Source organism: Coturnix japonica, chromosome 9 (genome assembly GCF_001577835.2).
Source record: "Coturnix japonica isolate 7356 chromosome 9, Coturnix japonica 2.1, whole genome shotgun sequence".
NCBI classification, from domain to species: domain Eukaryota; kingdom Metazoa; phylum Chordata; class Aves; order Galliformes; family Phasianidae; genus Coturnix; species Coturnix japonica.
Genome location: NC_029524.1, coordinates 9,103,967 through 9,130,900, shown reverse-complemented (window position 1 = coordinate 9,130,900; position 26,934 = coordinate 9,103,967). Strand labels below are relative to the sequence as shown.

The following is a 26,934-nucleotide window of genomic DNA, read 5'->3' as shown; positions in this document are numbered from 1 at the left end:
AGTGCATCTAACTTGGATAAAAATACCACCAAAGCAGAGAGTGCTTGGCTGTTCAGAGTTTGGTATGTATTTGATCACAGGTATCCTTTTCTGTTATAAGCTGCAGGTGATAGTTTCATTACAACTGGCACTTTCATAATACCCAAAACTGGTTATACTTTCAGAAACAAAAACTAAAGACATTGAAATCAATTACACTTTTGTAAGGAGAAGAAATATTGAAAGTTCAAATACAAAGAAAAGAAGTTCTAGAGAAGTAGTGCAGTGCAGTGGTAAGGCTACTTGTGAGAACCAGCTGAGATGCAAAGCTGTGCCCTACAGCAGGATTTCCAGGAAGCTCATACCTCATATTCCCTGAATTTCTGAGCCTTTGTACACCCTTTCACATTCATGCTAATGCAACACTCATATCTACATTTCCCCAAAGCAAAGGTGGAACATATTCTCTTTGCATCCGTGCTCTCTTACTGTTTACATCAGCACTAGTGGCCCTTGCTGCCACTAACACCTGTGCAAAGAGATGGTAAAAGAAACCATTCTGATTTATTGCCATTTCAAATTGACTCTGGAACAGCTCTGTGTATGTCACTGAGATCCCACCATAATAATCATGCCTAAGCCAGAAAATAAAATAAATACATTAGAAGTCCTGGTAATTTCCACGCATAGTAACTAAGGAGCTAAGTGGGCAAAGCTTTACTAGAAGTCTCCATTATTCAGTAGCTCATCTACTGATTATTCCCTTGTCCTGCACTACTGAGAAGAAATTAACATTCCAGCCATATTTTTTCTGATATTATCTGCAATGAACTAAAATGAAATATTTCAGCTTCCTAAGAAAAATTCTACTGAAGTTATCTTTCAAAGAGCCTTTTGACAAAAATCTTTCTGGTTATAAATGAATGTATTGACCTAATTTGTCTATCAGAGCATTTTTTTTCTTAAAAGAATTACTTAAAGATACTTAGAAGTTGTAAGTAAATGCAATATAAAGCAGGAAACATGCTTAAACTTTAATGCTAGGTACCACAATAACAGGGTTTAACTACCACCCAGGCCTCTGTTTGTTTCAGAAGGAATAGCCTGTGGTTGTGATTTATCTTAAAAGGTTAGAAGAGAGAGATGAATGGGGGGGAAAGAAGAAGGAAAAATATAACTGTGCTTTAAAAAAGAAATAAGAAAGCAAAAGGCAAGAACTGGACAAAGGTATGAGACAGGAAAAAAGAATGAGAGAGACAACAAGGGCAGAACTACAAAACAAGGGACAGAGGCAGAAGAGAAAGAGAGAAATCGATGTGAAATAGTTGGACAACAGGGCCTGCAAAGTGAAATGGCTGTAGAATTTAGCAGAAGTGAAAATGGTGGTCTTTTTTACTACTGCCTTCCCAAAGGTTATCTGTATGGTAAAGATCTTAAATCTTGGCTTCATTTTATCTAAAAGTGACTTTGAATCTGGGTTTGTGATGCTTTTCTCTACAAAGTCTAGTTTCTAACTCTTTTGCATTTCAAGAAAATATTATAGTAATATGATTTTTTAATGAGTCCTCAAAAGAACACATTCTTAAGTATCAACCTCTTTAAGTCATAATCTTTCTTCAAAATTCAGATTTTCAAGTATTACTACTATGCCTTTATCCTAAAATGTATTTCTACTACAAACAATACACCTCCAGTTTTACAAGTAGTGAAAATCCATATCCACACACAATAATGGTTAAGCCCACTAATGCTGTGACTTGCAGCACTGAGCATTTCATCAGTATGGCATTTTTTGAGATAACACTCATTGGAGACAAATTATCCACACAGACTTTCTAGGTTTGTTTTCCTCTGTCTAACATTACAAAGCTGTGCTGCTAAATTTAAAAGAAGAAACTGTCATATAGCACCATATTTGTGCCCAGTAAAAGATTGCACAGAGGATTATGATATGGTTTCCAAAGATAAGATAGTGAAAAATAACCATCTATCTGGCTGAGTACTTTGAAAGTATACATGACTGTGACATTTCTATAGTTAGGAATTTCCTCTTAGGCATTAACACAAATCTGCTGACTTTTCTGGCAGAAACATCTCTTACGCCTGTTTATTTTGTGGCCAAAAAGCAAAAGGGAGGAAATGTCATCAAAGACGCCAAAAAATTGTGCTGTTTTTTGCTGTCATTCTGAATGATTTTTACTTATTCCAGTCAATTTAGATGGTGACAATGTGCCAGACTAGGGTAGAATTATACCAAAAGAAGAAAAAAAAAAGACGTTTGAGAATCAAATTTTATATTTGTTCCAAATAAAACAGTGGGAGCCTTATCCAGAGCCAGCTGGATTCAATAAGGATTGTTTAAGCAAGTATCTTTGAATCATGTATTGACACCTAAGAAAAACATACCATTCTCTAAAATCGAGGCTAGGAAATTTCAACATTGGAGTAAGAAAAATGAAGAGCTCATTTAAACCATCTTAAGTTAAGCACACCAAGGTATGCTGTTGGAATTTCATCTTGATTATTTAAACAAGTGTAACGCAAAGCAAAATACTTGGTATCTGACACTGTGTTAATTCCACTGAATTTATTTCATCTTCCTTGTTTTTACTACTTAGAGTGAGTTATCATTTGAATCATATGATATACTATCATATGATATATGAGTGTCCTGTAAACAGCCTTTACCTGCTTTTCCAGCTACTTTGTACTAAACTTGTTCTGTTATTCTTGCTTTGATATGTTATTACACAAAGCTTCCTTCTCCTTCTGTATTTGTGTAATACTGACTTCTTCACATGGGGTCATCATTGCTCTCACTGATTTATTGACTGTAGCATCAGTCAGTAAGGTGACTGCTCTCCTGCTTCTTACTGAGCACTTGCTTCAAAGTATTTGGGACTGCTACACTGAAATACACAGTAATGCAATAAAATGCAGAAATAACTGAAACTGAAGATGAAAAAGGGAACATAATGCACCTGCTAAGGTTTTTCCTTCCACAAATGCTCGCCTTCTTCATAAGAAGAAGCTCATATCATGTTGCAGAATAATTATGTGAGCTTACTCATCACACTCTAACTTGCCCTGAGAAAAAATTTCTTACTTTGTAAAAGGAAAATATGTGCAAGAGTACAGTAAAGGAAAGTAAGAAGCAAAGGAAGAGATGATGACTTCACATGCTCTTAAGTTTCTTTTACGAAGTGTTAAACTGCAAGAGATAAACCTTGGTCCCACCTACAGACAAGTCTGATCTTTTCTGGCAATGGGGTAAGATGGGATTGTGTGCTGTGGTCATCCAAGACCAAATGAGCAGAGCTCTGCTGCTGCCTATTTCTTGCAGCCATGAGGGCTGATAAGAGGTCAGGCAGGAGCTGGTTGGCAAAGAGGTGTACTGCAGGTATTGTAGTGATATGCCTACTGCATCCCTTGCACTGAACTACCAAACCCACACAGGAACACAGCTGTCTGATTTCTTCAGAGCTTTGTTTTTTGATACCCTCATGCACACTGTCACAAATAGAGTAGTAGGAGGGGAGATTTCTTCTTCTTTTCAGATTTCTTTTGACTTTGAGGAACTAACATTCAATTACGCTGAATAGAAACAGGAGTCTGGTTCTGAGTGAGGCAGTTCTCTGTATAACAGCTGCCAAAAACATTTCTACTTGAACTGCAGCTATCCATCATTCAGATGTATACCGTTCAGTTAAAGAAAAAGGTTGTTTGTGTCCTTTACACTCAGCTGAAATCAATCAGCTGAAAGGAGCTGTGTTATTTGTAGACTTCAAAAGTTTCTCCTCCTTAACTTATCAGAGCAGCAGTCTTTTTATATCTGCTGTCGTTTGCATACGGATAAAACAGCCATAATGGCTGCCTATAAAGCAAGACAAGTGCTTTCCTATGCTTATGAGAAAATGGAAAAAACTACTAGAGACAGAATTCCATTGCAGGGTGAACTACTAATCAAATTAAAATTCCGAATTTTGTGGCTTTCAAATGAATTTTCCTTAAGAGACAGCTTGCCACTGTCAAATCTGAGACAGACAGTTTGGAATGAAAAGGCAGGAGTCTGTAAGCATGCACATGCATACCATTTTCTTTTACCTGCAGAAGAATTAAAACTTTTTCAATTAGTACTACTTTGATTCAGTGCTCTAGCTTTGGACCAGAATCTTATTTTGCTGGACTGCTTGCAAACTGAGCAAAGACAACACTCTCTGAGAGACTTCAGTCTCATTACCAATCAAAGAAGGATCAAGCAATTCAGTGCAAGCAAATTCAGATAGCTCACAGGAACGGTAATGTAGAATTGGCTATCAGAAAAGGTAGGGCTCATAGCAGAGAGATTCTAATCAAGCACAGGAATCTGTTTTGCAGGTTTTATAAGTGGATCGTAAAAAAAAAAAATAATCTGAGAGTAAAACACAAACCCCAGCAGATGGATTTTAGTGGACATCAAAATACAACAATGACACAAGAGCAGCTATGTCATAAAGCTTTCTCAACTGCTACAGACGTGAGAAGGACAGGAAACCAAAGGGCAATTTATTACTAACAGTAACTACCTGAACTTAGTTCAAAACTTATTCAAAGAGGAGATTTGTAAACATCTGATCCATGGGGACTCTTTTATCTTTTCTGCTCAATTATTTCTACATGAAAGTTCACAGGAGACCTTATTGCTCCCTAGAACTACCTGAAGGGGCATTGTCATGAGCTGGTGCTCAGCCTCTTCTCTCATGTAACTTGTGATAGGACTAGAGGGAATGTAAATGGCCTCAATCTGTGCCAAGGGAGATGCAGGCTGGATGCCAGGAAATAGTACTTCTCTGAGAGAGTGGTCAGGTGCTGGAATGGGCTGCCCGGGGAGGTGGTGGAGTCGCTGACACTGGAGGTGTTGAAGGAATGTTTAGATGTTGGGTTGAGTTACATGGTTTAGTGAGACCCATTGGTGATGGGTGGACAGTTGGACTGGATGATCTTGTAGGTCTTTTCTAACCTTGGTGATTCTGTGGTTCTATGGTTCTATTACTAAGCATAATTTAACTGCCAACTACAAACAAAAAGTTAAATAGAAAGAGACAAAAAAATAAAAATAAAAAATTGTGGCTCTTTTACAGTATTTGATACACTCTTTCTCCTTTCCACTGCATATAGACATACATAAAGACTATCTGTGATAGTTTCCGGATAGTTTTCCTGCACTCTATGAATCTTTTAACTCTCCCTCTTAGGTTTTTCATCCTGACACTGAAACTCATACATTGTGGAAATAACTACTTATATGTTCAGAGCTGAAAAATATAGTAAAAAAAATAGGCTAAGTGTGAATTAAAAAAATGACAAAGATAATAGAAAAATGAGATGAGATTCTTTTCTGTATTCTAACTTCATCCCATGGAGCCATACAAAATAATATACAAACTAAATAATTCTGGAAGCAAACTGTTATGGGTTTATTTCCTCCAGAGTCTTTACTTCACTGGTAGCAAAGCAATTGTTAAAACTTTCTTTAAGGCCTTCGTACTTTGCATTGTTCTTACATATAAAGGATGGAGTAGAGAAACATGGGGAATGGGATTTCAAAAAATCAATGTTCAAAATAATGATTAAACAGTGCAGGCACAGTACGAGTGAAAAAGGCAAGCATGTCATTGCTACTGTGATTTGAGAAAAGAAGTGCTTTTGTCTGAAAAGAGATTCACAGTGTCCAAAAAAAACATTTTGTAAGCTGTTATTGAATCCTTGTTGCCATCCTTTAGAGACATGCAGGGCTAGGTTCTATTTTCTGTACTTTGTGTCAAATGGTCATTGATTTTTGAAGAAGTTTTGCATGGTTTCTAAGGCAGAATCTGGATTTCAGCTTATTCGAAACTACTCAGTGTAGAATTATCTGCTTTTTTAACATCTTAGCTCATTTGATATAGCATACATTAGTTTTTCTTTTCAAGGGGTCCTCTCAATTTCTGATAACAAGAATCACAACTGAATAAAAAAGATTTTTTCACAGAGCCTTACAGCCCCAATATAAATGTATGAGTCTTAGTGCAACTATACTGCTTTCCTTCATGTAAAAATGTATTAAAATACTTGGAAATCTACAGTTGCTAAGATGTACAATCTTCACTGCACAAGAAGTTCTAAATTTTAAAAGCAAAATTATTCATAAACTAAATAAGATATTTTAATCTTTCCAGCGTAAAACAGCTCCAAAGCTTATTTTAAAAGCCAAAATGTTATTTTTAATAGTTCTGAAAGGTTTCCAAGGCTCATCAACTGCACAGGGACCAGCAGCCCACCAAGTAGGACAGAAAACTGACAAAAAGTTGAAGTGGAAGTGAAGACTGGGGAGTCTGCCGTTTGCAAGGTGCTCAGCACAGGCTGTTAACGCACCTTTCACGTGGGAGTAGAGGGGACAGGAAGGGAGTTAAAGCTCCTGTCTAGTGTTCTGCAAGAGCTTTCTGTTGGCTTGTCTTGTTTTGTTATGTCACTTAACCAGCCCTTTAGACATAGAGATAGAAGGTTTCTGACTGGGTATGACCAATTTCCTGTTCTAGCAGCTAAAATTAAAGAATCCCCTTGACCTCAGGCACTACTTTGTGCTTGTTGGTGAGCAGTCCGTGCCCCAGCCTAAGCAATCTTTGCCCATCACCAAGAGCTGAAACACTCAGGCCATTCCAACCTACAGACAATCCAACCTACAGAACCACTTTCATTTTTCTGTCAATGCTTTTTTATTTTTTTCAGCTGTATTAAGCCACTGTAGACAGTTGTAGCATATTAAATCTTGACAGCATCAAGATTTAAGCATTAGCATAGAAGAAATTCATCAAACACAGTAACAGGACAGAGCAAAGTTCAGAGGATTTCTTCTACAGGCAAACTTTATGATGTACTATGTTAATAGCTGTAGTCAAATACTCTAACAGAGACAAAATTTACAAGTAGAAAGATTCCTATTTTAAAAAAACACTTTGTAGTTCTGCAGTTTGCTTCTGCCTATATAGCTGTCTGTTACAGTTCCTATCAAGTCAAAGCACAGAACTTGAAGGAGTTGCTCAAAAACTAAGTGTACTGAATGGAATCGCAGCGTATTGATCAGAACAATCTGCTGCTCAAGCTACCATAGTATCTACTACAGTAGATTTTACCGATGGATATTGATTATTATTCCTTGTGACAATTTTTACTTCTATTTTTTCCTCCCCTTCTCACTTTATTATTACAGCATAGTGCCACATGAACATAGAAAGAAGCAGAAGACTAGGCTTTTATCAGTCCACTCAAGCATGAAATTATAGTTTGTTGGCTGACAATACATAACAGTATAGACAAGACCTAAATATGATATAAAAGTACTGGAAGCTCACGTCATAGACACAACCACAAGTTAAATCCTTCTTCCTATTATTTTATTTATAGTCTTGAATACAGAAAAAAATATTTTATATCATATCTAAAATGTTTTCAAATGTTCTCATGCATGTGTATCTTTCACTTTTGCCTTTCCAGGCACTTAGCGTATATCAGGGTGGTTGGATGTGCCTGCAGTACATGCTGCATACGTAACATCATCTATAAATGGTACTTCTTTTATAGTGGCAATTGTCACAGCAAGATGTTGCTAATTATAACATTACCTAAGCAGGAAATTGATACTCTTTCCTAGGAAGGGTCTGTTAATAATGTTAAATCACAGCAGTGTTGTTGTAAAAGCCATGAGACTATAAAGAAATTCAGAATGATTAAGGTTATTATCAGGAATGCCAATGGGCACATTAATGACAGGCCGTGTATTAGAAAGTACTGCTGAATTGAACTCTTTTATGGAAAGCTATTATTGGGATGCAAAACCCTAAGGTCATTCACAATGCCTTCAAAGGGGGGTATGGAACAGACCCTCAATAGGCCTTGTTTGGAAGCTTTGTCTGTACACTGGCATTCTTCCCACTTCAGTGGTTGCTGTAGAACAGGCACTGTTGGTATTGGCTCAAATAGCTGTGAGCTGAATTCAACTATTTCAGCATCCTCAAACACAGAAACACTAAAAAGGTGAAAGGCAAAAGTATAAATGACAGATAAAAAATAAAAAATAAAAAAAATTAAGAACACTCCAGTAGTCAGTGATTCAAAATAATACAATTCTTGACAGCAGAGAAACTCAAGATCCATTTTCTATTTTATGATATTGAAATAGATGTCTGATTCACCATAACATGTAAATCATCGAGCATTCAAATATACGGTCAATCAACCAGTCTCTTCTCAACCAGGCACTTCAAAAGGGATGCAAAGGGAAGGTGGAGGGGATAAATCAGAAAAAATAAAATACTGATTTATGGCTGATTGTAGGCTTGCATGAGGTGATGTAGCAATATTCTTTATGAGTTCACAACTGTCAGAGGATACATACGTCCAAAACAGGAGAGACAAAGGTGGTCTTTTGTCTTATCACTGTTCTAAGAGCTTCAAGAATACAATGAAAGTCAGAGCAGAAGGCCAAGAGGAAAACAGCCTATTAATTTACCTGCTTAAAACCAAAAAAAAAAAAAAATATCAGCAGAGCCTGAAGGCTGGCTTTTTATTTTACAGAAATACAGGCGTAGAATTCAGGAACCTCTCAACTTCTGTAGGTTCAAGTCATCCTAATAGAGGGTGGTGGACTTTGTTAGAATAGCTTTTGTTTTATAAAACTAGCATCATTCCTCCTAGCCAAACATGTTCATGGCTCTCCCAGTGAAGGCTATTTGACAAAACTTATCATCCTGACCTTCACTGCACAGTGGGATCTGCTTAGTTACTCAGCAAATACACATTTGACATTTACATAAACTTTTACAGGGTCAGAGGAAGAAAATTCGTTGACAGTATTTTCAATACTTTATCAGTAGATAGCTAGTTGCCATTATCTATAGGTCAAATTGGACTTTAAGAAAACCCACCTCAGATCCAAGCACAGCACTTATTCTACTACCATAAAACCTGAATCACAACCAGCATCACTCTTCATTCTTAGTAGTAGAAGGGAACAGGAATATGCTTTGACTTAAATAATCTGATCTGTGATAGAGAAGAACCCAATTATTTTACCCCGTGAACACTGTTCTTTCTACTATTAGAAAAAGGAGGAATTCCTAAAGGTGGGCAGTAGGGGAGTGGCTGGCTGCACTGAGCATTATCAGGTGTTTTATTTCTCCCTATGTCACAGCTGGTCACAGAAGTACCCAGAGGGAGGGGAATGATAATTGACTGTAATGCTAACTTTTACAGAAAGTTTTTGAGGTCTTCCATGTACTTATGTAATAGAGACACAGCCAGGCTATAAATGGAAAATCTCTCACACATTCTTTGAAACTCCCAAACAGCGGTGATAGACTTAGAATGTTTGGTGGTTTCACTAAGAAAAGCACATGGAGCGTTTTGTTCAATCTCCTAAAAGCAACCTGATGATTTTTCAAACTGATTCTTTGCCACATTTTTGTACTTTCTGTACTTAATTTTGCACGCAGAAGTAGAGAAAAATGGTTAAAAATTGAAATTTTTCTTTATGATTCTTTGAAAGGGGGTACTTTTAAAATATTGTACTGAAATACATGTTCAAATGTTTAAGCAACAGTAAACAGTTATTTGCAAAGGATTCAGGAATAAAAAATTATGATTGGATCTTTTATTATATCATCATTGGGCAAACTTTGTTCAGTACCACTATTTCAAAGAAAATCTCCAACTCTTGCTTTGCAGTGTCTCTAAGTAGATCAAGAAGAGGCTCCTTCCTCACTTCATTTTTACATATTGTTGAGGATCTGTGGTCTGAACTCAGAGATTACTTCAGATGTGGTTCTAACATAAGGGTAACAGCACAAACTTCAGGGCAGTCTGTTACTCGCAGTTTATACCAGTACAGAAGCTACTGAAATCTGCAGTCTTTAAGCCTTTCGTTATACATCTTTGACTTCAGTCTAAGAGCCACATTCACAAACCTTCCATGTTAATGTCCACCCTTTTCTAACACAGTTGGAAGAAAATCTCCTTCCATTCTACATGGTTTCAAGCAAGATTCCTCAATTAGAAAATATGAAGGAAGTAGATATTTCCTCAGCTGTCACACTACCCTACCTAGCCTTAGTCACGAAGCTGCTTATGCCACCTCATTCCCCAGCAGCCAGCTGGCAGGTGGGAAAGGAGAGCTCAGCCATAGAGTACAGACATCTGATTTGCACTTTAACTGTCGACAGAACATCTGAAATCAGTTTCAGGAATTTTGAAGCATACTGATAAATCCTAATATTTTCAATATGACTAAAATAAGAATTGATAGACTCTTTAATAGGGAAGCATAGGCATGGTTTTTACTCATGAAAAGCCCAGTATGACTTATTCAAAACCTGATTCTTCATTAAAGATACAGAAAAGCATATGTCACAAATGGTTAAGGTTTTGAAATTCTTTGTGGATTATTCACTGAAATTTGCATTGCTACACAGCACAGACTATTTTTGGATTCTGCATAAATAGAATATCTAATACAGAATTACATTATAATGAAATATGTAATAATTCAAGTACTCAAAGTGTTCTTCATGTACTGCAGGCATCCAGAAGTTTTAAATGCCTAAAATATGATTACATTTGATGCACAAAAGAATGCATATCAGGTTTGTTCACAGTTAATTAAAACTCAGATTGGAAAAAAATATATACGCGCATATATATATTATGCTAAGACATAGTAAACTGCTTAAATAGTAAAATATAAGAAAGTAATATTAAAAAAAAAAAAAAGAAAAAGAAAAATTATGTGAAAACTAAATAAGTATAAAATACACAGGCACTCTGATTGAACACTTTCAACTCTCTCTTCCTTCACTTTCATCTCAGTTACGTAACAGTGCAGCCTCAACAGTTCTGCCTCACCAAAGGCTGCTCTGTATCTTGCTTGCCAGGACACTCTCTCAGGAAACAAAAGCATTTGATTCAATCCCTGTTGGGCCAAGAGGAACCAAAGATCCTCATTTTCACTTCCCAGATTTCAGGCTATTATGTAAGAAAAGGCCAGTAACTCACCTGGCAGCTGAGATTTATTGGTTGAGTTCACTGCTGTCTCAATGAGTTAGGGATGGTACAAGGACGTATAACTTATCACGTCACTCTGGGAAATTAGGCATAAATGAAATACCTTCACAATCATCTCCAAACTACAGTGATTCCAAGCTGTCTGCCTCCTTGGTGCCTCTCTCCCCAGTGCCCTTTGCTTCTTAGTCCGCACAGGGAAATGATTAGGAACCTACAGAGAATTCTAACTAAAAATGCAGGTGTTCTAAGGTTTGTTCTTAATAGTTTAAAATGCCAACTCTGCTAATTATGGTGCATTACACAGCTCCCATTAACATAAAGGGTAGCTGAAAATTACATTTTTATTTTAATCCTTTTATATAATGAATACATCTACATGTCTATTTTTTTGTTTTGTTTTGTTTTTAAGACTGTTGCTGGACATTCAAGAAGATAGACATTTATTTGTGGTTATTTTCAAGCTTAAAGACATGAAAGCTTACAAGTTTAAATGAAGAATATGCATTATGCCTTAGAAATAATGCTGAGTTTTCTACCTTTACCTAACCATCCACCTTTTATGCATCCAGAACAGTAATCTTAATTATTCCAATAAGAACAGACTGATAATGTTTTCTTAACATCTGATATGACTGTTCAAAATAATCAGTTCCTGGACCAGATCTTCCCACTTTCTGTCCAGATGTATAGTGGTTCTTCTAAAAGCACACAGCTAATCTTCAGGGGTATTTACAGCAATATCCCTCATAACAATCTGGTTAAAGGCATAAAGAAAAATCGGAGTGTGATTTTATGCATAGAGCAGTAGATCCACTCAATACAAATGAGCAAAAGTGCCTACACATTCACTAGCAAGCAGACAGATGCTTTTCCTGCCTCCATGTGCAGGGCAATTGCAATCTGACAGCTAAACTGAACACAGGAGCAGTGCCAAGGCTGAGCAAGTATCTCCTGAGTGTGCATGGAAGGGAAAGACTGAGAGGGTATGCTATGAAATGCAGTGAGTAAGCTGTGACAAATACCCATTGATCAGATCATGTTGGAAGCTCAGGGCAAATGCAGCACATGTTCATGAGCCTTCTCTACAACTCTTCCTAATATCCAACAACTGGAAGCAGCTCCCAGGACCTTCCCTGAAAGATGCACACTAACCTAGGGTGGAGAATTCCCCCAGGAGAAGCCTCAGCAAGACCCTGATCCCCTAAACCTCCCTTCCCCAGTATCTGAAGCAGGACAGGGAGATACAGTTATGAGCTCATCAGTGCCAAAGGATACTTTCTCCATAAACTGAAAAGGGTATATGTTAAAGAAAATTCAGATTCTGTAGAGAAGTTAATCAGTTGCAAAGCAAATAGCTATGACTCAGTTTATCACAAACAATAACAGAACAGGAATTAACATTAATAAGCTAATGCTTCATCTGATTGTTTGGTGGTTTGTTTTTTATATCTTGTTTCTAATTAATTTTGAAAGTTTGAATTAAAATACCTGTTTGCTTTGCATTCCATGTGTATGGGGCCTTTCCTGATCATTTCCTCTCATAAGATTGTATGCTGTCAGCACCAGACTCTGTGAGCGCTTTTTCTTTTGAACACTAGCAAGCTAGGTGTTTATTTCCATCTGCTAAACATTTTTTATCTATTAAGAAGCTTCTGTTATTTGGGAAAGCTTTTCTGCTTTTTGTTTTCGGTTTTTCAGATGTAAAGGTTTACTTTGACTTGGATATAAATGCTTAAGTTCCCATTTTGGCTGTGGGGCCACGTCCCCATATTCCTTTTGAAAAGTCTTCCTCTGTTAGTTCCAGACACAGCAGCACAGGATCAGCCCTTCAATCTTTCTCTGTAATTTCTGTCAAAACACTTGCAAGAAACATTTCTGAGGCACTTCAGCTGGAATTAACAAGAGAAGACTGATTTCCTAAGGTATGCATTCCTTCTCCTGACATAGTCAAGGAGACAAGCTGCTTCAGGAGAAAAATGACTTTTCTAGCATCCTTTTCTCCTTGGGATGTATGAGCAATTCTCATTAGCATTAATTTGGATTCTAGTCGCTTACTGGGTGGGTGTAAGCTCCTCAGCAATTAAAATTTTTTAGAGCTACTGTGTGCAAAACTACAACCATCAAACAATGCTCAGAAATAATTCTAAAGAGCTTCAGTCTATCACACACACTCAGATTATTGGAATCTTACATTTCTGTACCCTACATCTTAATACCAGCAGTTCTGATGAGTGCTGTTACAATGCACACATTTCAGGATATGAAAGCAAAAAGAGAAATCTTCTAGCAACAAATTTCACAGTAATTGGCAGAGAGCTTAGAAGGTCATGAGGTATGATGATTCTGCACGGAATTTCAGCAAGACCCCTTGGAACTGTGCATTAATTACATTTGTAATAGATATGTTGTCTGAGCATAGAGGTGAATTTTATTTATTGTTTATCCTGCTCATTTTACATTCTATTTTAAAGCTAGCATTACACAAATTGTTATGAAAATAGCATACAGGAAAAGTATATAGATGAATTACATGCAAAAGCAGCACACATCCACTGCCACTTTGTATTAGTGTCAATAAAACAACACACCATCCAAAGAAAAAGTAAATCAAAAGTAAGTCCCTTGGAATGAATGGAATTGATATGATGCCTGACATAATTTAGTTCTTGTGCCAAATGCTAAATCCAGCACAGATGGAGTCAGTTACTCTGTGTTAACACTGCTGTAACTGAGGGCAGAATTTTCTTGTTGATACCTTCCTGTTGTTTCACTGGGTTATGAAAACAGATGTGATGGTGGTACCAAGCAAGGATAGACTGTCTCTAACAGTGAAAGGTTCAACATATGGTTACAGTGTTTATCAATAATTATTCACTAGCTGGGAACAATAGCCAAGATTACATGCATGCTGCATGCTGACCAGTAAAGGGGTATATGCCTGAGTGGATCTGTATGCAAGCTCTGTTCCTTCCTTTCACATGCATGTGCTTTAAAAACAAACACACAAAAAAACTATTCCTGCTCTCTTTTCACAGAATGGTTGGGCCCCAGATCACAATTAGAAACATACAAAATAAGCTTCAATGAGCTTTTCTGGCTCTGCAGTGATTGATGTTTGCATTCCAGTCCCACTAATGCTGAGATGTTTTTCTACAGACTGCTCTTAAAGTTCAAGTAAACCCTAACTGAGCACAAGGAATCTGAAAGTATCCTTCTCTAAAGTCCTGACAAGCGGAGGCACAACCTTTTTGCATGTGTCTTTTCACAGTTGCTTCAAGTTCTGCAACCCAATTAAAGCCCTAGATTATCTAAGATGTCGTCATGAATACACACTAAGTTTTAACCTAATTTACACATTCGTTATGTTTAAGTTGTGTGGACAAGCAGAACAGAGAGCGGGTGATGTAAGGAGATAACACATATTAAGGAGAAATATTTCTTCAGACTGTGTATGTAAACCATACAGTTGGTGAGAATATAAGTAAAAGCATCATTCAGCTTTAGTTTTCCCTTAAGATTCCTACACTATTAAATAATATATCACAACAAAATCAAATGCAAGTTATTACTGATATATTGGGCAAAACACAAGCGACCTGATGTTTAAAGCTGTATTTATTCAGTTATATTTGCTCTAATTAGGGATATGATGGCATTTTAAAATAATGCAACCCAACTCTTTCAGAAATGCCAAACGATGCTAATTTACAGCAATGGGGAAAGAGAGAAGCTGAGAACACTAAGAGCTACAAAACTAACCTGCAAATTACAAGCCAAAACCAAGCAGTGCAGCAATGTAAAGACAATGTGAGACATTAACTGTGTGAATTGGGAACAGCCACATTCTCAGCAGGAAGTTAACTCTGGAGGTTTGTCATTGCAGTTTCCAAAGAGAAAGATTGTTCATTGAGAAGTAAACAGATACTCACAATTTTTAGGTTTGCATAACAGCCATTAATGATGAATGAAGCTTTGAACAATCAATTTCAGTTTTGTCCTTCCCATGCACAGGGGAGTTAATCATTTCCAGTTCTCCAACTGGTAATATTTCTGCAATCACAAAGCATGGATCTTTTTTTTGGACAGCCAAACTCCTTCCAAGGCATTTGCTTGAAAATATATCTAAACTTTCCCTTCCGATCTAGTAAATCTTTACCTCCACTCACCATATGTTAATACAAATACTACAGGCTAGCTAAAACTTCAGCATTGCTCTGCACTTTTTTTTTTTTTTTTTTTTTTTTTTTTACCGTGTGGTGCAGAACATCAAGTACTATTCAGGTGTTTCATTCAAGCTCTTTGTCTCTTGTAACATTTTAGAGCTTTTAATTTTCATCCCCGTTTTTTGATATTTCAAAATCTTATTTCTTTGTGTTTGGTTGTTTTGCATTTGTGGTGTTTTTTGGTTGGTTGGTTGGTTGGTTTTCAGGACAGACTATGCTTATTGCTAAAATATGCTCTTTAAAATGCTATTCTACTTCGAACAGGTAAACTTAAGTCAATACAGCAAGAAAAGACAGTAACAAAAGGTCAGGTAGAAAACTAAATCTGATTATTGGTTATAACAACTCTTACATGTTTACTCTGCTTCTAGTAGTACCATGCCAGGTCTGGGAGCTGGGTATATACCCTAATGATGAGACCACACTAAGATACCCTGCCCCTGCTGCTGCATTGCCACAAGTTGGCTAACATAGCTTATAATAGGTATTCAGCCTAACACAGTTGCTATTGCACAAAGGTATAATTGAATCTGGAGAATAAATAACAAAAACAAAATGTCCTGACTCACAGAGCTAACAGCTTTTTATCTGCTGAGATAAGGTATGCCTCTGGTATTGTTGGGGAGAAGGGGCATAAGGCTGTATTTTTATAAGCTCAAAAACCAGATCTTTCACTACTGAGTGAAGGGAGAAGTGCTAAACCAAATAGCCAGGAAGAACTGGAGCAGAAGAGCTGTCAGGTTCACCCACTCCCTTTTCTGCCTTCTCTCAGCACAGCATGTGCAGCTGGTGCCTGATGGCTCCAATGTCCCTCAGCACTGGGCCTTGGTAAAGGTCACCTACTCCCTCTGCTATTGGGACACTCCATGCTCAGAGCAGGTAATTCCCATGGCAGTGTTTTGGTGTACACTGCATGGGTGGTGAACAGCACCACTGAGGTCAAGGTGAGCTTTTCTATGCATCCGTAATACAAGCAAGCCTAAGCTTTTCAGCCCAATTTTCAAGCCAAAGCACTGTCATGCACAGCCCAAATATATGTCAGGAGTAAGAACAGGTCTTAAAACATTTCGCAATACTCATTTTTCAAAAATAACCTTTGGTGTAAATATTATCATTCCCTTCCCACAGCTGAATAAACTACAATACATAGTAGTTAAGGTAAAAATCGCTAACCCAGACGTCAATTTCCACACATACAGCAACAATAAATTGCACCTGGTGCTTTTCCTTCACAGGTGATTCACACTATTTAAGAATTTCCTATCTTTTTATTTAAGTTTTGAATGTATTAGGTGGGGATGGAAAAACGTTTGTGTTTTGATAGAGTCTGGAGAGAAAAATAATGTTTAACAATGATGAAAGGAAACAAAACATTAACTTGACAATAAAATTCTGCTTTTCTTCTTAAGTGCTGGAAAGATTTAAAGACATTATAATAAGACTGGAGCACTCTATTCATTACTAGTTCTATCTGTGAACACAGCAGAATAGCAAATTATACCATTTTTTATCTATAACAAAAAAAAATTAATTTCAAGACATTCCAAAATAATTTCATTGAAGAAAAAATAAAAAAACTTCATGGGAACATTTTGTGAATGTTAGACATCCCTATTTTGCTATTGTTCCACCTCTCATCAAAGCTTTCTCATCAGATTTAGTATCATTAAAGAGAAAAGTGGCAAAACTGGCTGGTGAGCGATGAAAGCAACTGATACAATAAAATACTTGGAAGAAAATCTCATCAGAATGAGGGGGAAAAAAAATGCCATTGATATCAGCAATTTCAAGATTGCACTGTACTTCCATAATTGGATTGAAAGCTCTTCTTTTAGAATGCTGAGTAACATTAACAATGAAATATATTTTAAGTGACAACAAAAGGCAATTTCCTTGCTGGAGGGACTCTAAATAAAGGTCAAAGAAAACTGCTCATTAGCTTGAGGTCAGGTTTAATGTGGCCTTTTGGACATGAATATGAGAGAAAATTTCCTATTTACAACTAAAAAGTACAAATTTTGGAAGTCTCTTCCTTGACCTACTTGTGTGCAGGAAGCCTGAAGGTTTCACAGCACTTCCCACTGAGATGAATGCTAATAGCATCTGCCTTTTCCACAATGCCACACTTGCCAACATTACAATATCTAGATTTTTCTATTGCTATTTGCTACAAAAACAAACTACATTTTAACATTATGCAAGGAACCATCTTAGAGTAGCTTAGAATATATAGGTTCCCCTAAAATGATAGCCATTTGATGCACCATTTAAAAAATCATGTTGGTCTTTAATACTTTCCACAGGTTATTACATTTATCCTTTCCCCTTTTTCCATTGTAAGAGACAGAAATTGATGTGTTTTTTCTGAAGGGAATGATTCCCTGGTTTCAGCAGCTGGAGTGCCAACTTTGGTTATTCTTGGAATACCCAGATGAGCACATAAGGCTATTTGAGAAGTAATCTGCACATTTTTCCCTTCAGCTTTTATCAGGTGATATCATTTACCTTTGCAGTCATCTAATTTGAGGGAAGTTGTTTTACAGTCTGATTTACAATTGGTAAAAAGGTACTAAAATGCATCTTTTTACGCTGTTCAGATGACTAAAACTATTAACAATATTTTGACTTTAACAGTTGGCAACTTTGAAAAGGTTGAAGCTTGTCCAGAATGCTGTTCTTAGACAATCTCATTTATCTCACATATCAAGCTGCCATTTAGATGCTTCATAGATTAATCTAAAAGATTCAAGCCTGGCTCTTAACTAACATCCTTAGATCTGAACAAATTTTAGAGTCTGTGCGGCACAGCCCTGTGCTTTGTTCCTGTTAATCTGTATTTCACAAAGTTATCTCTATTTTGCTAACTTTTAGTCCCATTTCAAAAAAACACATCAAATGCCAAAATGGAATACACTAAATTTCTGCCAAAGCGCAGTAGAGTGCTCAAGTGTATTCAGAATGCATCAGTCACACTCCCAACTATTAGAAAACTTTTGTTCATCTTTCTTTCCTGACTTCATTTCTGTCTCTTTCTTATTCTGTCTATACACAGCAAACAGCAAAATGCAGTCAAGACCTGAAGACTTCCAAATGTTTCTATAAAGAACATTATAAATATAGAACCACATATCCCAGTCCCTTTCATACCTAAAGCTAATCCAGAATCCTAAAGTAAACTCATTAACATCAATGCAGAGTTAGAAAAAAAAATTTGCATAGCTCTTATGGAGATTCAAATATTGTCCTTTGCTATTAGAAGAGCACAACATGTAACCTTAAATGAAGATTTATTAAGAGTCTGCTAGGATCGGTTGAGTTGTTTTTGGTTTGTTTGGGGTTTTTATTTTAAAAATTTGTCATCTGCATATCAATGAGATATGGGAGTGTTTTTTGTTTGTTCTGTTTTTTTTAAGTTTCCTCTATCATTTTGAAGGTGTTCTCCTGTTGGTTGATTTGCCTATACTGTACCATCTTCAGACATCTTTGTCTTAGGCTAGATTTAGCCTGTTTATTTCCCATACTTTTGTGAGTATGCAAAACCATACAGCCAACCTGAGACAAACAACCATCAGCAACCTAGTAACATTTACCAACCAGGTTGAGATTAATTTCTTGAAGATAAATCTTCAAGATAAATCTTGCTTTCAAGCTTCCTAGCGGAACTGTATCCTGATTCTGTATCATGATGGCATGTCTGTAACTACAATATCATCTACCACACACAGAGGATGAAGCTTCCATTCCTCTGGTAGGTGCAAAAGATATTCAACTCATGAACTTCAGAAAAGATTGTGGATCAACTGCACCATTCCTCAATGTTGCAACCAATCACTTCCACTTAACAACGCAGCTTTTTTTTTATGAAGATGTAGATTAACCACCAAACTAATTTAATATCTCTGATGAGTAGAGGTATTTAAGCACTCCTCATAAAAGAATCAGAAGGTCTCAAAAACATATATATTAAACAGATAATACTAGATAAAAATTTTTAACTGGTTAACACAGAGACCAATCAACCCTTAACATTAAACACAACATCTGTTAATAAATCCAAGCTAGAATGAAAAATGAAATACATCTTAGTACTCATACTGTACTAAGTGTCAAACTGCACTCAGGAATTTTTTCACAATTGTGAGTTTGCTTTCAGTGCAGCAATAGGCTAGTAAACCTGTATCACTTCACAACTAAAGAGAATATTTAGGAGTAGAAAACTGAATGTTTCCCGCTGTTCTTTGTACAGATATCAAGCAGGGACATAAATTCCTGTTTTTCTAAAAGCCAAAGTAAATTATAACTAATCCACAAAATAAACCGGCATTCGGTACTATGCAAGAGATCTGCAATGTAATTCACAGATATAATTCAGTCATAACATTCTGTTGATGAAGACAAGCAAAGAGCAAAAACAAATGTCAGGCTAAGTGATCACAGAGGTCAGACATGATAGCTATTTTTAAAGTATTTACAGGTTAAGATACAAAGAAAAAAATGAAATAATAATAAGACAGCTGTTACTGATGTTGAATTACAATGTGATATATTAAATGCAGAATTTGGAATATAATGCTGTATGTAAAAATGGGACTAGTTATTATTTGTATATTAAAAATTGAGACATGGAAGCAAAGAAAAACAGCTATAAAAAGAGTAAAGAATGTGTCTGAGGTGAGAGTGGCAATTACAAGATATTTATTTTATTTGTGACTGAAATGGTGACCTGATAATACACGTAAATTGCTTTAGACCCAATCTCAGAAGTGAAATGAGGAATCTGAGGAATCTAAATGTAACAGTGACTGAGGAAGGAACTTAGCCTGCTAAATAATTGCCTCCACTCTGTGTGTTTGCACACAACATCTCCCACACTACTCTCTGTCCTCCTCCTTCCCAGTGTCTCGATATAATTACCGTGACCTTTCCAAAGCCATGGCTACTGGGGAGCAGAGCCCTGATGAGGAGAGGCAGACAGCATTCAGTTATGAAGGAGCAGTCCAAGAAGCCTTTTATAGATAGAATACATTGAGAGAACAGATAAGTAAATCTGTTTATTTTTTGATCAGTTGGCAAAGCACTATTACCCATCTTTAAAGATACAAGTAAGATATGATAGTTTTGCCTATTTTTTGTGATGATATTGTCATTAAGAGCACCTAAAAATAGTCCCACAGAAGAACTGCTTAATGCTGTCAAAATCCAGTTGTTGATTTGTTTTTCATGAGACTGTGTTTCTTTTCTGCATTTTTTTTCTGTGAACACCTTTCATTGCTGACTCCATAAGCCTCTTTTTTCAGAGTCTAGCCTCATGCACAGACTCTGTGTCTATCTGAATACTGAAATAAAAAGTGTTAAAAATTTGGGGAAAGGTCCATTGTATTAGGAAACACTGCAGGAAAACCTTATTGTGACAAGAGAATAATCCTCTGGATAAAATCGCAGCCCGCAGGATGCAGTGCATCTCAGCAGCAGACTATGCTCCTTTAGGAAGCAGACAGGAGCAATCCCAAGTTAAAGAATAGCTGGCAGTTTTTGAGTATACACCTCAGGTGGCTAAGCAGGGCAAATGGAATTACATGAATTTCCACTTTGCAGGCAGATTCCTAAATAAAGTTGCTAATTCTAACAATAATTCTTGGATTTAGTACAATATTCCTCTCCTTCCCATTTCATCTTCATTCATTGACCCAAGGATATCAATTACTTGCTGCTTTTAGCATATACTGACTTGATTTGCACAGACATCTTGCATGAATTACTCCTCCTATTATTGTGTGTCTCTGTGTAAGTAATTTTCTCAAATGGGTTGCAGTACTGAAGTAAATTAAAATATATCTTTTGCTCCTGGTGTACTTAGGACACTAATCTTGTTTCATATAATAGCTATGGCATAATTTGTAGGATAAACCCAAAGAAACAATACCATTGAATTGAATTGGCACATTTTCAGTATATCCAACTGCTATAAGAGCATGAAAAACAGCATACTGGAATACATCCACAGGAGTATCCAAAACAAGTAAGAAACTTCCAAGCTCTTACATGCTGTTATGTTTATGAACATACACAGCAGACACGATACCTTCTATCTGTGAACCCAGAAGCACCTACATTTTGTGGTGCTAAATTTCTGTCCTAGGGACAGACAAGCAACACAACTGCTATTATCATTCTGGAGCACAACTCACTACATTGTCACCTCACCCCTCCCACCCCAAGCCACCCGTCTGCTCCAGTTCTCTAGGTGTGCTCAGAGGGCAAGACTGTGCAGATTTTCCCCATACCAGCAGAGATTCAGGTGCTTATACTTCTGTTTCTCCTATTGCAGTGATTTTATCTTGTTTGAAGTAATGGAATACTCAATGAAGTAGAGAGAACAACAGACTCTAAAGCCCCAAACTCACCTTGTGAAGGAAACTGAGGCTCAAGGCTATGTCCAAATGAGTAAATATTAATAGCATTAGACAGGACAAACTAATAGCCACCATAGAACATTGCATCATCCTGGCTGTTTCAGACTTCAGCTCTGGATCTCACAGAGTAAAACTGAAGTCTTCCCAACATGCTCTAGACCCCCAGGCCATGAAATGTTCAGAGTTAAGGGGAGGGGGCATTATTGTTATGGAGGGTAATTAACACCATATTCCAGCTCAAGAGACAAATCTGATATTAGGAGTATCTGCCAGAACAGAGACCTGAACAAGGGGAGGCACTTATACTCCCCATTCTACCTCAGCATTTCATTCATCTGGTCTCTGGTGCATCTTTATGCCTAAGCCTGGTTATTACAGAACCCAGAGCTCATGACTGCAGCATGCACTTGGAGGTCTTGCAGTTAGGTGATACGATACGGAGCATTACAACACCAAAGAACCCTAAAGTATCCCAAAACCCTGGAACACGTTCCAGAAACTGTTGTGATAAAAACCCTGCAGTACCTCAGCAGCAGGTGCTGTAACTCCTGTGCATGTGCCTAACCAAATAAGAAAGGTTCAAGGAGCAAAAAGAAAATGGAATACCAGCAAGGGCTATAAAACTGAATCCCCTGACCTATTGTAACAAAACTATATCATCACTACGTGTAAATCCTAACATCACTTTGAAAAAAAGCAACTATAATATAACTATCACAACACTTGACTGACAGCTCATTACAAAAATGAGGTTCTACTTTCCCTGTTCTCAGAGACATTTCCACCTCTGGCAGTGGCACAGAACAAAACCCTCTGCCCAACCACACTGGCTAGACAGGACATAAGAAAGGGAAGCAATCTATTTTTAGGGGACTGTGTTGCACAAGCTTGCTAATTCTTTTTAGCCTACGACTTTCTTTATGTGACTATAGGTCTGTGGCATCTCTTCCCCTGTTCTCAGTATTGCCCAACTGGGGAACTTACACCCAGCCTTTATTTCAAGTTACACTTGAAATAAGTGTTTATTTATTTATTTATTTATTTATAATACACCTGAAAACAAGTGATATTTTAAAACTGATTGAACCCAGAGCAAATCTTTGAATGGACACCTGTAGTTCACTGGACACTCAACAAACCTAATTTATGTGAGAATTGCTTGATTTAAGATTCAGTAGTACAGCTCTGAATGTAAACATGCCCTGAGCTAATAAATAAAGTAGCAAAGAACAGCAAAAAGTCTGAGCACTACGGTTATTCTTTGGAGACAGACCAAAATTTAATACCACAAACAGAGTAAGCTTTACAGACAAATCAATTTTTCAGAGTTAATATCTGTGTTTTGCACTGGCTCCTGGAGTGCACACATTTGTCTGCATACATGCACAAACAGCCTACAGGAGATTTTGTGTATTCAAACACCCATCAGCAAGTGATGTCTTCATTAAAAGCAGCAATATAAATAGAACTCAAAGTCTGTGAAACAAACAAGTCTTCTTACATTTGTTGTCATGTTGTCCCAATCTTTTTTCCCCCCCCCAAAATAATCATGTCAAGTCCTAGAATTAAAATGTGAGAATATTTCTGTGTTTTCAGTAATATTTTTGTAATCTTTCCATACCTAAAAGCAAAGATACTTAATACCTTAATGAAATTTAGTTACCCAGATCGAGAATGCTTCAAAAGGCTTAGGAGACTAGGTGACATTTGGATGTGCTTGTTGCAAAGAAGTAAGAAGTTAAATCCATTTAAAAGATAAAGCCTTGGAGGACTTAGCTTTACAAGTACATCATAATAGGAATGCGTTCTGCATAATTGTGCCATCCACCTTCTCTAATGGTTTATTTACTACCATTTCCTCTAAAAGAGGAAAATGGATGCACAGATCTTTATTGCAGTAGACTAAAGACCATACACCTATATGCTTCTGTAGGAAACTGTCAATGGCATCGACTGTATTTCACTGAACAACATAATAACTACTAGGAATTGTCAATTTCAGTCCTAATAAAACTCAGATCAGCAGCTGTGACTGACAGTAGCATTCTATAATTCATCACAGCCAGTTTCAAGGTCTGATAATATTCAGTGGCTAAAGGAAAATCAGTGCATTCATACCCCAAAGCTAAAGGGAAACTCATTTTGAAGAAATTTCTCCTGCACTGGATAAAAGGATACTGAGTAAGAGCCATTTGGAAGACAAAATGAAAAGCAATAAAGGTATCTTATTTCTTATAAGGGTGGTTTTTCAGGGGTTTTGTTGTTGTTTTTAATTCTCTAGTGCAATTTTGAGCTCTGACTGAACAAAGTAAAATCATACGAAATAGGACTCTTTTTATAAAGAATCATTTTAGCTGTAAAATTTGAGGGCAGAGAGTAAAATGAATGGGAGTGAGGGTATAACTGTGTGTGTATGAATATTGTGTTGGAAAACCTGCACAACATAAGGGCAAAATCCTGCTTTATATTTTTATTATTTCTACATTGCTTCTTAGAACTCTCAGTAACAAACTGGAGACCACAATGTGCTCAATACTGCATTAAAACCAAACAGAAACTCCATAGAGGACAATCTGCCAGATGCTACCACATGGACAGAGGGGGATGCAGAATGAAACTTCTTGACAGTTATCTGACAGGAGAATAGGCTGAGGTAAGGGAACGTTATTTATTAGTAATCATTTCACCTTATCTGGGCATTTAGGGATTATATTTGATCCTGGAGATAGTATGGAAGAATTGGGTGACTGTGGCCTAGCAGCAGCAAGCTTTAAGAAAATATTTTAGGTAACTTTAGATGTTTTGAGTTTAAATCACTGGTACTTTTCTGAGGAAACACTGCAATGTAGGAGGCACCACAGATAAAGAGCATGCTGTCTAAAGATTTAACAGACTGATAATGTGAGTTAGGGTGATTCAACAGTGACAGAAGCAAAACTGCTGATCCACAGGGAGATGAATGATAAAGTTGGGCAAACCCATGAAAATGGCATCAATTAGATAAAATCTGAGGAAGTGGGGAAAAAGAGAGTCCCAGTGAAAAAGAAAAGAGGGAAGATAAACTCTGCAGATGATCACTCATGGCATTAAGCATGCAATCCCTTAGCAGCACCCCTCTAAACATCAACAGCACAGCAAAATACTTCACTCTTCTTCCAAAGCAGCAGATTTGCTGTTTCAAAAGTTAGAAAATTACTGTTGTCATTCAGTCCCTTTTGCATGCAATGTGCACTGATATAAACTGGGTAATATTTTTTGAGACCCACTTCTGTCAGTGCATAGACGTTCTTGTTCTGTCTTTCTATTCACCACCAGACATGAAGAGTTAGTGAGTATAGGGAGAAGGCTAAAGCTATTGAGCCTCCTTCTGCCACATTTAGTTTGCCTATCAGACAGCCAGATAACGAGAAGAAAGTGAATTACAAGTCTTTCCTAAAACAACTGTCCCTTCATTATTGAAAGAGTGCTCAAAATTGGAATGATGAATTCAAATAATTTAGCTGCTTTCCTACAGCCACAGAAGTGCCATGAAGTAAGGCTTACCAGAGCTTGTAGCAAACACAAGAGAGCTTATTTTCCACCATTGTGTGGATATTTAATGTCCTTGAAATTAATTTAAATTTGAGCGAATGTTTCTTAACACATACCATTTAGGTTGCAACATACTGTCTACTATGAATGGGGTGTGTTTATCAATAAGAAAATCAGAATTACATTATTACCAGTAATGTATATTTGAATTTTCCATGGACATTAATCCTTATGGTTTCTTACACATACCTGCACACAGTGACCTACTACTACACCTTAACACAAAACTAAACTGACGGTAAATATCATACCATAGAAAGCAAAACAGAATGACTTCATACAGAGGGCCATGAGCACTCCCTGGGAGGTAGACCTGCCACCTGAAGCCTCAGTGAAACCACCAAGCATTTTCTGGGGATTTTTCAAAACTGTAAGGTCAAATAGTCCTCTGCTATTAAAAGCTTCCATGTCTCAAATTACTTTCCCTTCCTATGTCATCATCTCCTTTGGGTCAGCTCACCTGACACAGATCACAGATCACCTCATTGCCTATCCCAGAGTGACAGGAGGGGAAGCACACACTTCCTAGGCACCTTGCTTGCACTGTCAGTGCACTTTACTGCAAATGACAATCAACCTGATAATACAAGAAAAATGACTAGAAATAACAAAATCAAGGAGGGAATTATACAAGGAGAGAATGTAACTTCTGATTATGCCCGCAGTAGATGATATTCACAAACACAGTGAGGGATTGCCCTGTGTTGTTGCAGTGCACACCACCTTGCCATGGTCTGATGCAAAACAGACACGTTAGGCAGAGTGTCTCAGTTTCTCCTCTTGTCCACTCCTTGAACTCCTCTGCAGATACCTGTCAGAAAGGATAGCTAGGAGCTATGGGACACATTTTTAACCATAGATTTCAATGTTCTTGCTAAGATGATGTCTTTACAACTAATTTTAAAGATTAAAAAAAGGGGGTGGGGGGGAGGGGAACAGGAAGAGAGGAAAGCAGGCTGGAGGAAATATGGAAAGATAAACAGTCCATCAAATATCACAGATGTAGCCAGTAAAAGACTAGGAAGAAATGCAGACCTTTTATTTTCTTTTATTTATCATATACGTTCCAATGCACCTTGCTACCCTGTGGATCATATAAAAGCCAGATCAAACATTCTTTTTCATGTGGCAGACCTGCCTTCCACCTTGGAAACCACATGATTTCACTAAACTGTTTGCCATAGGACACCAAAACTTCATCAGGTACCTCATTACCACAAGGTCATATTATTCCAATATATGCCACCACTACTTTAAAATAGTTTCTAAATTTCTTCTGTCCTTCATTTTTCTCAGTTTCAAATCTCTTTCAGTCTCAAATAAAAGAAATAACTAATATCAAGGTTTTAAAACATAGTCTCTTTAAAATCTCATCTGTTGGACTTTCACAGTGTGAATTAAAAATAATTAACATTATAGAAAAAAACATTCAGCAAGAACTGCCAGTCTTTTGAAAAATCTGTCTATTTATCCAGACTTTGAACTACAGAGACAAAAGCCTCTGCATTTCAAATGGTACCTCTTTTTGAAGATATTTTAAAGAAACTTTAAGTCAGAAGCAGAGAGAGTTGCATTAATAAATTCTGAGAAACAGAGCAGACTACAAAAATACATCACCTTCTGAATTCAGACATGGGAATCAGCTTAGTCAATAA

General features: G+C 37.0%; 1 protein-coding gene across 1 annotated transcript in view; it reads left to right on the top strand.

Moving 5' to 3' along the window:
* Nucleotides 1-26,934, top strand: part of SLC9A9 (solute carrier family 9 member A9) — a 147,339-nt gene that overhangs the window by 103,739 nt on the left and 16,666 nt on the right. The window contains exon 15 of the mRNA XM_015871486.2: nucleotides 1-80. Coding sequence (XP_015726972.1) covers nucleotides 1-80 — 80 coding nt within the window. The remainder of the gene's footprint in view (nucleotides 81-26,934) is intronic.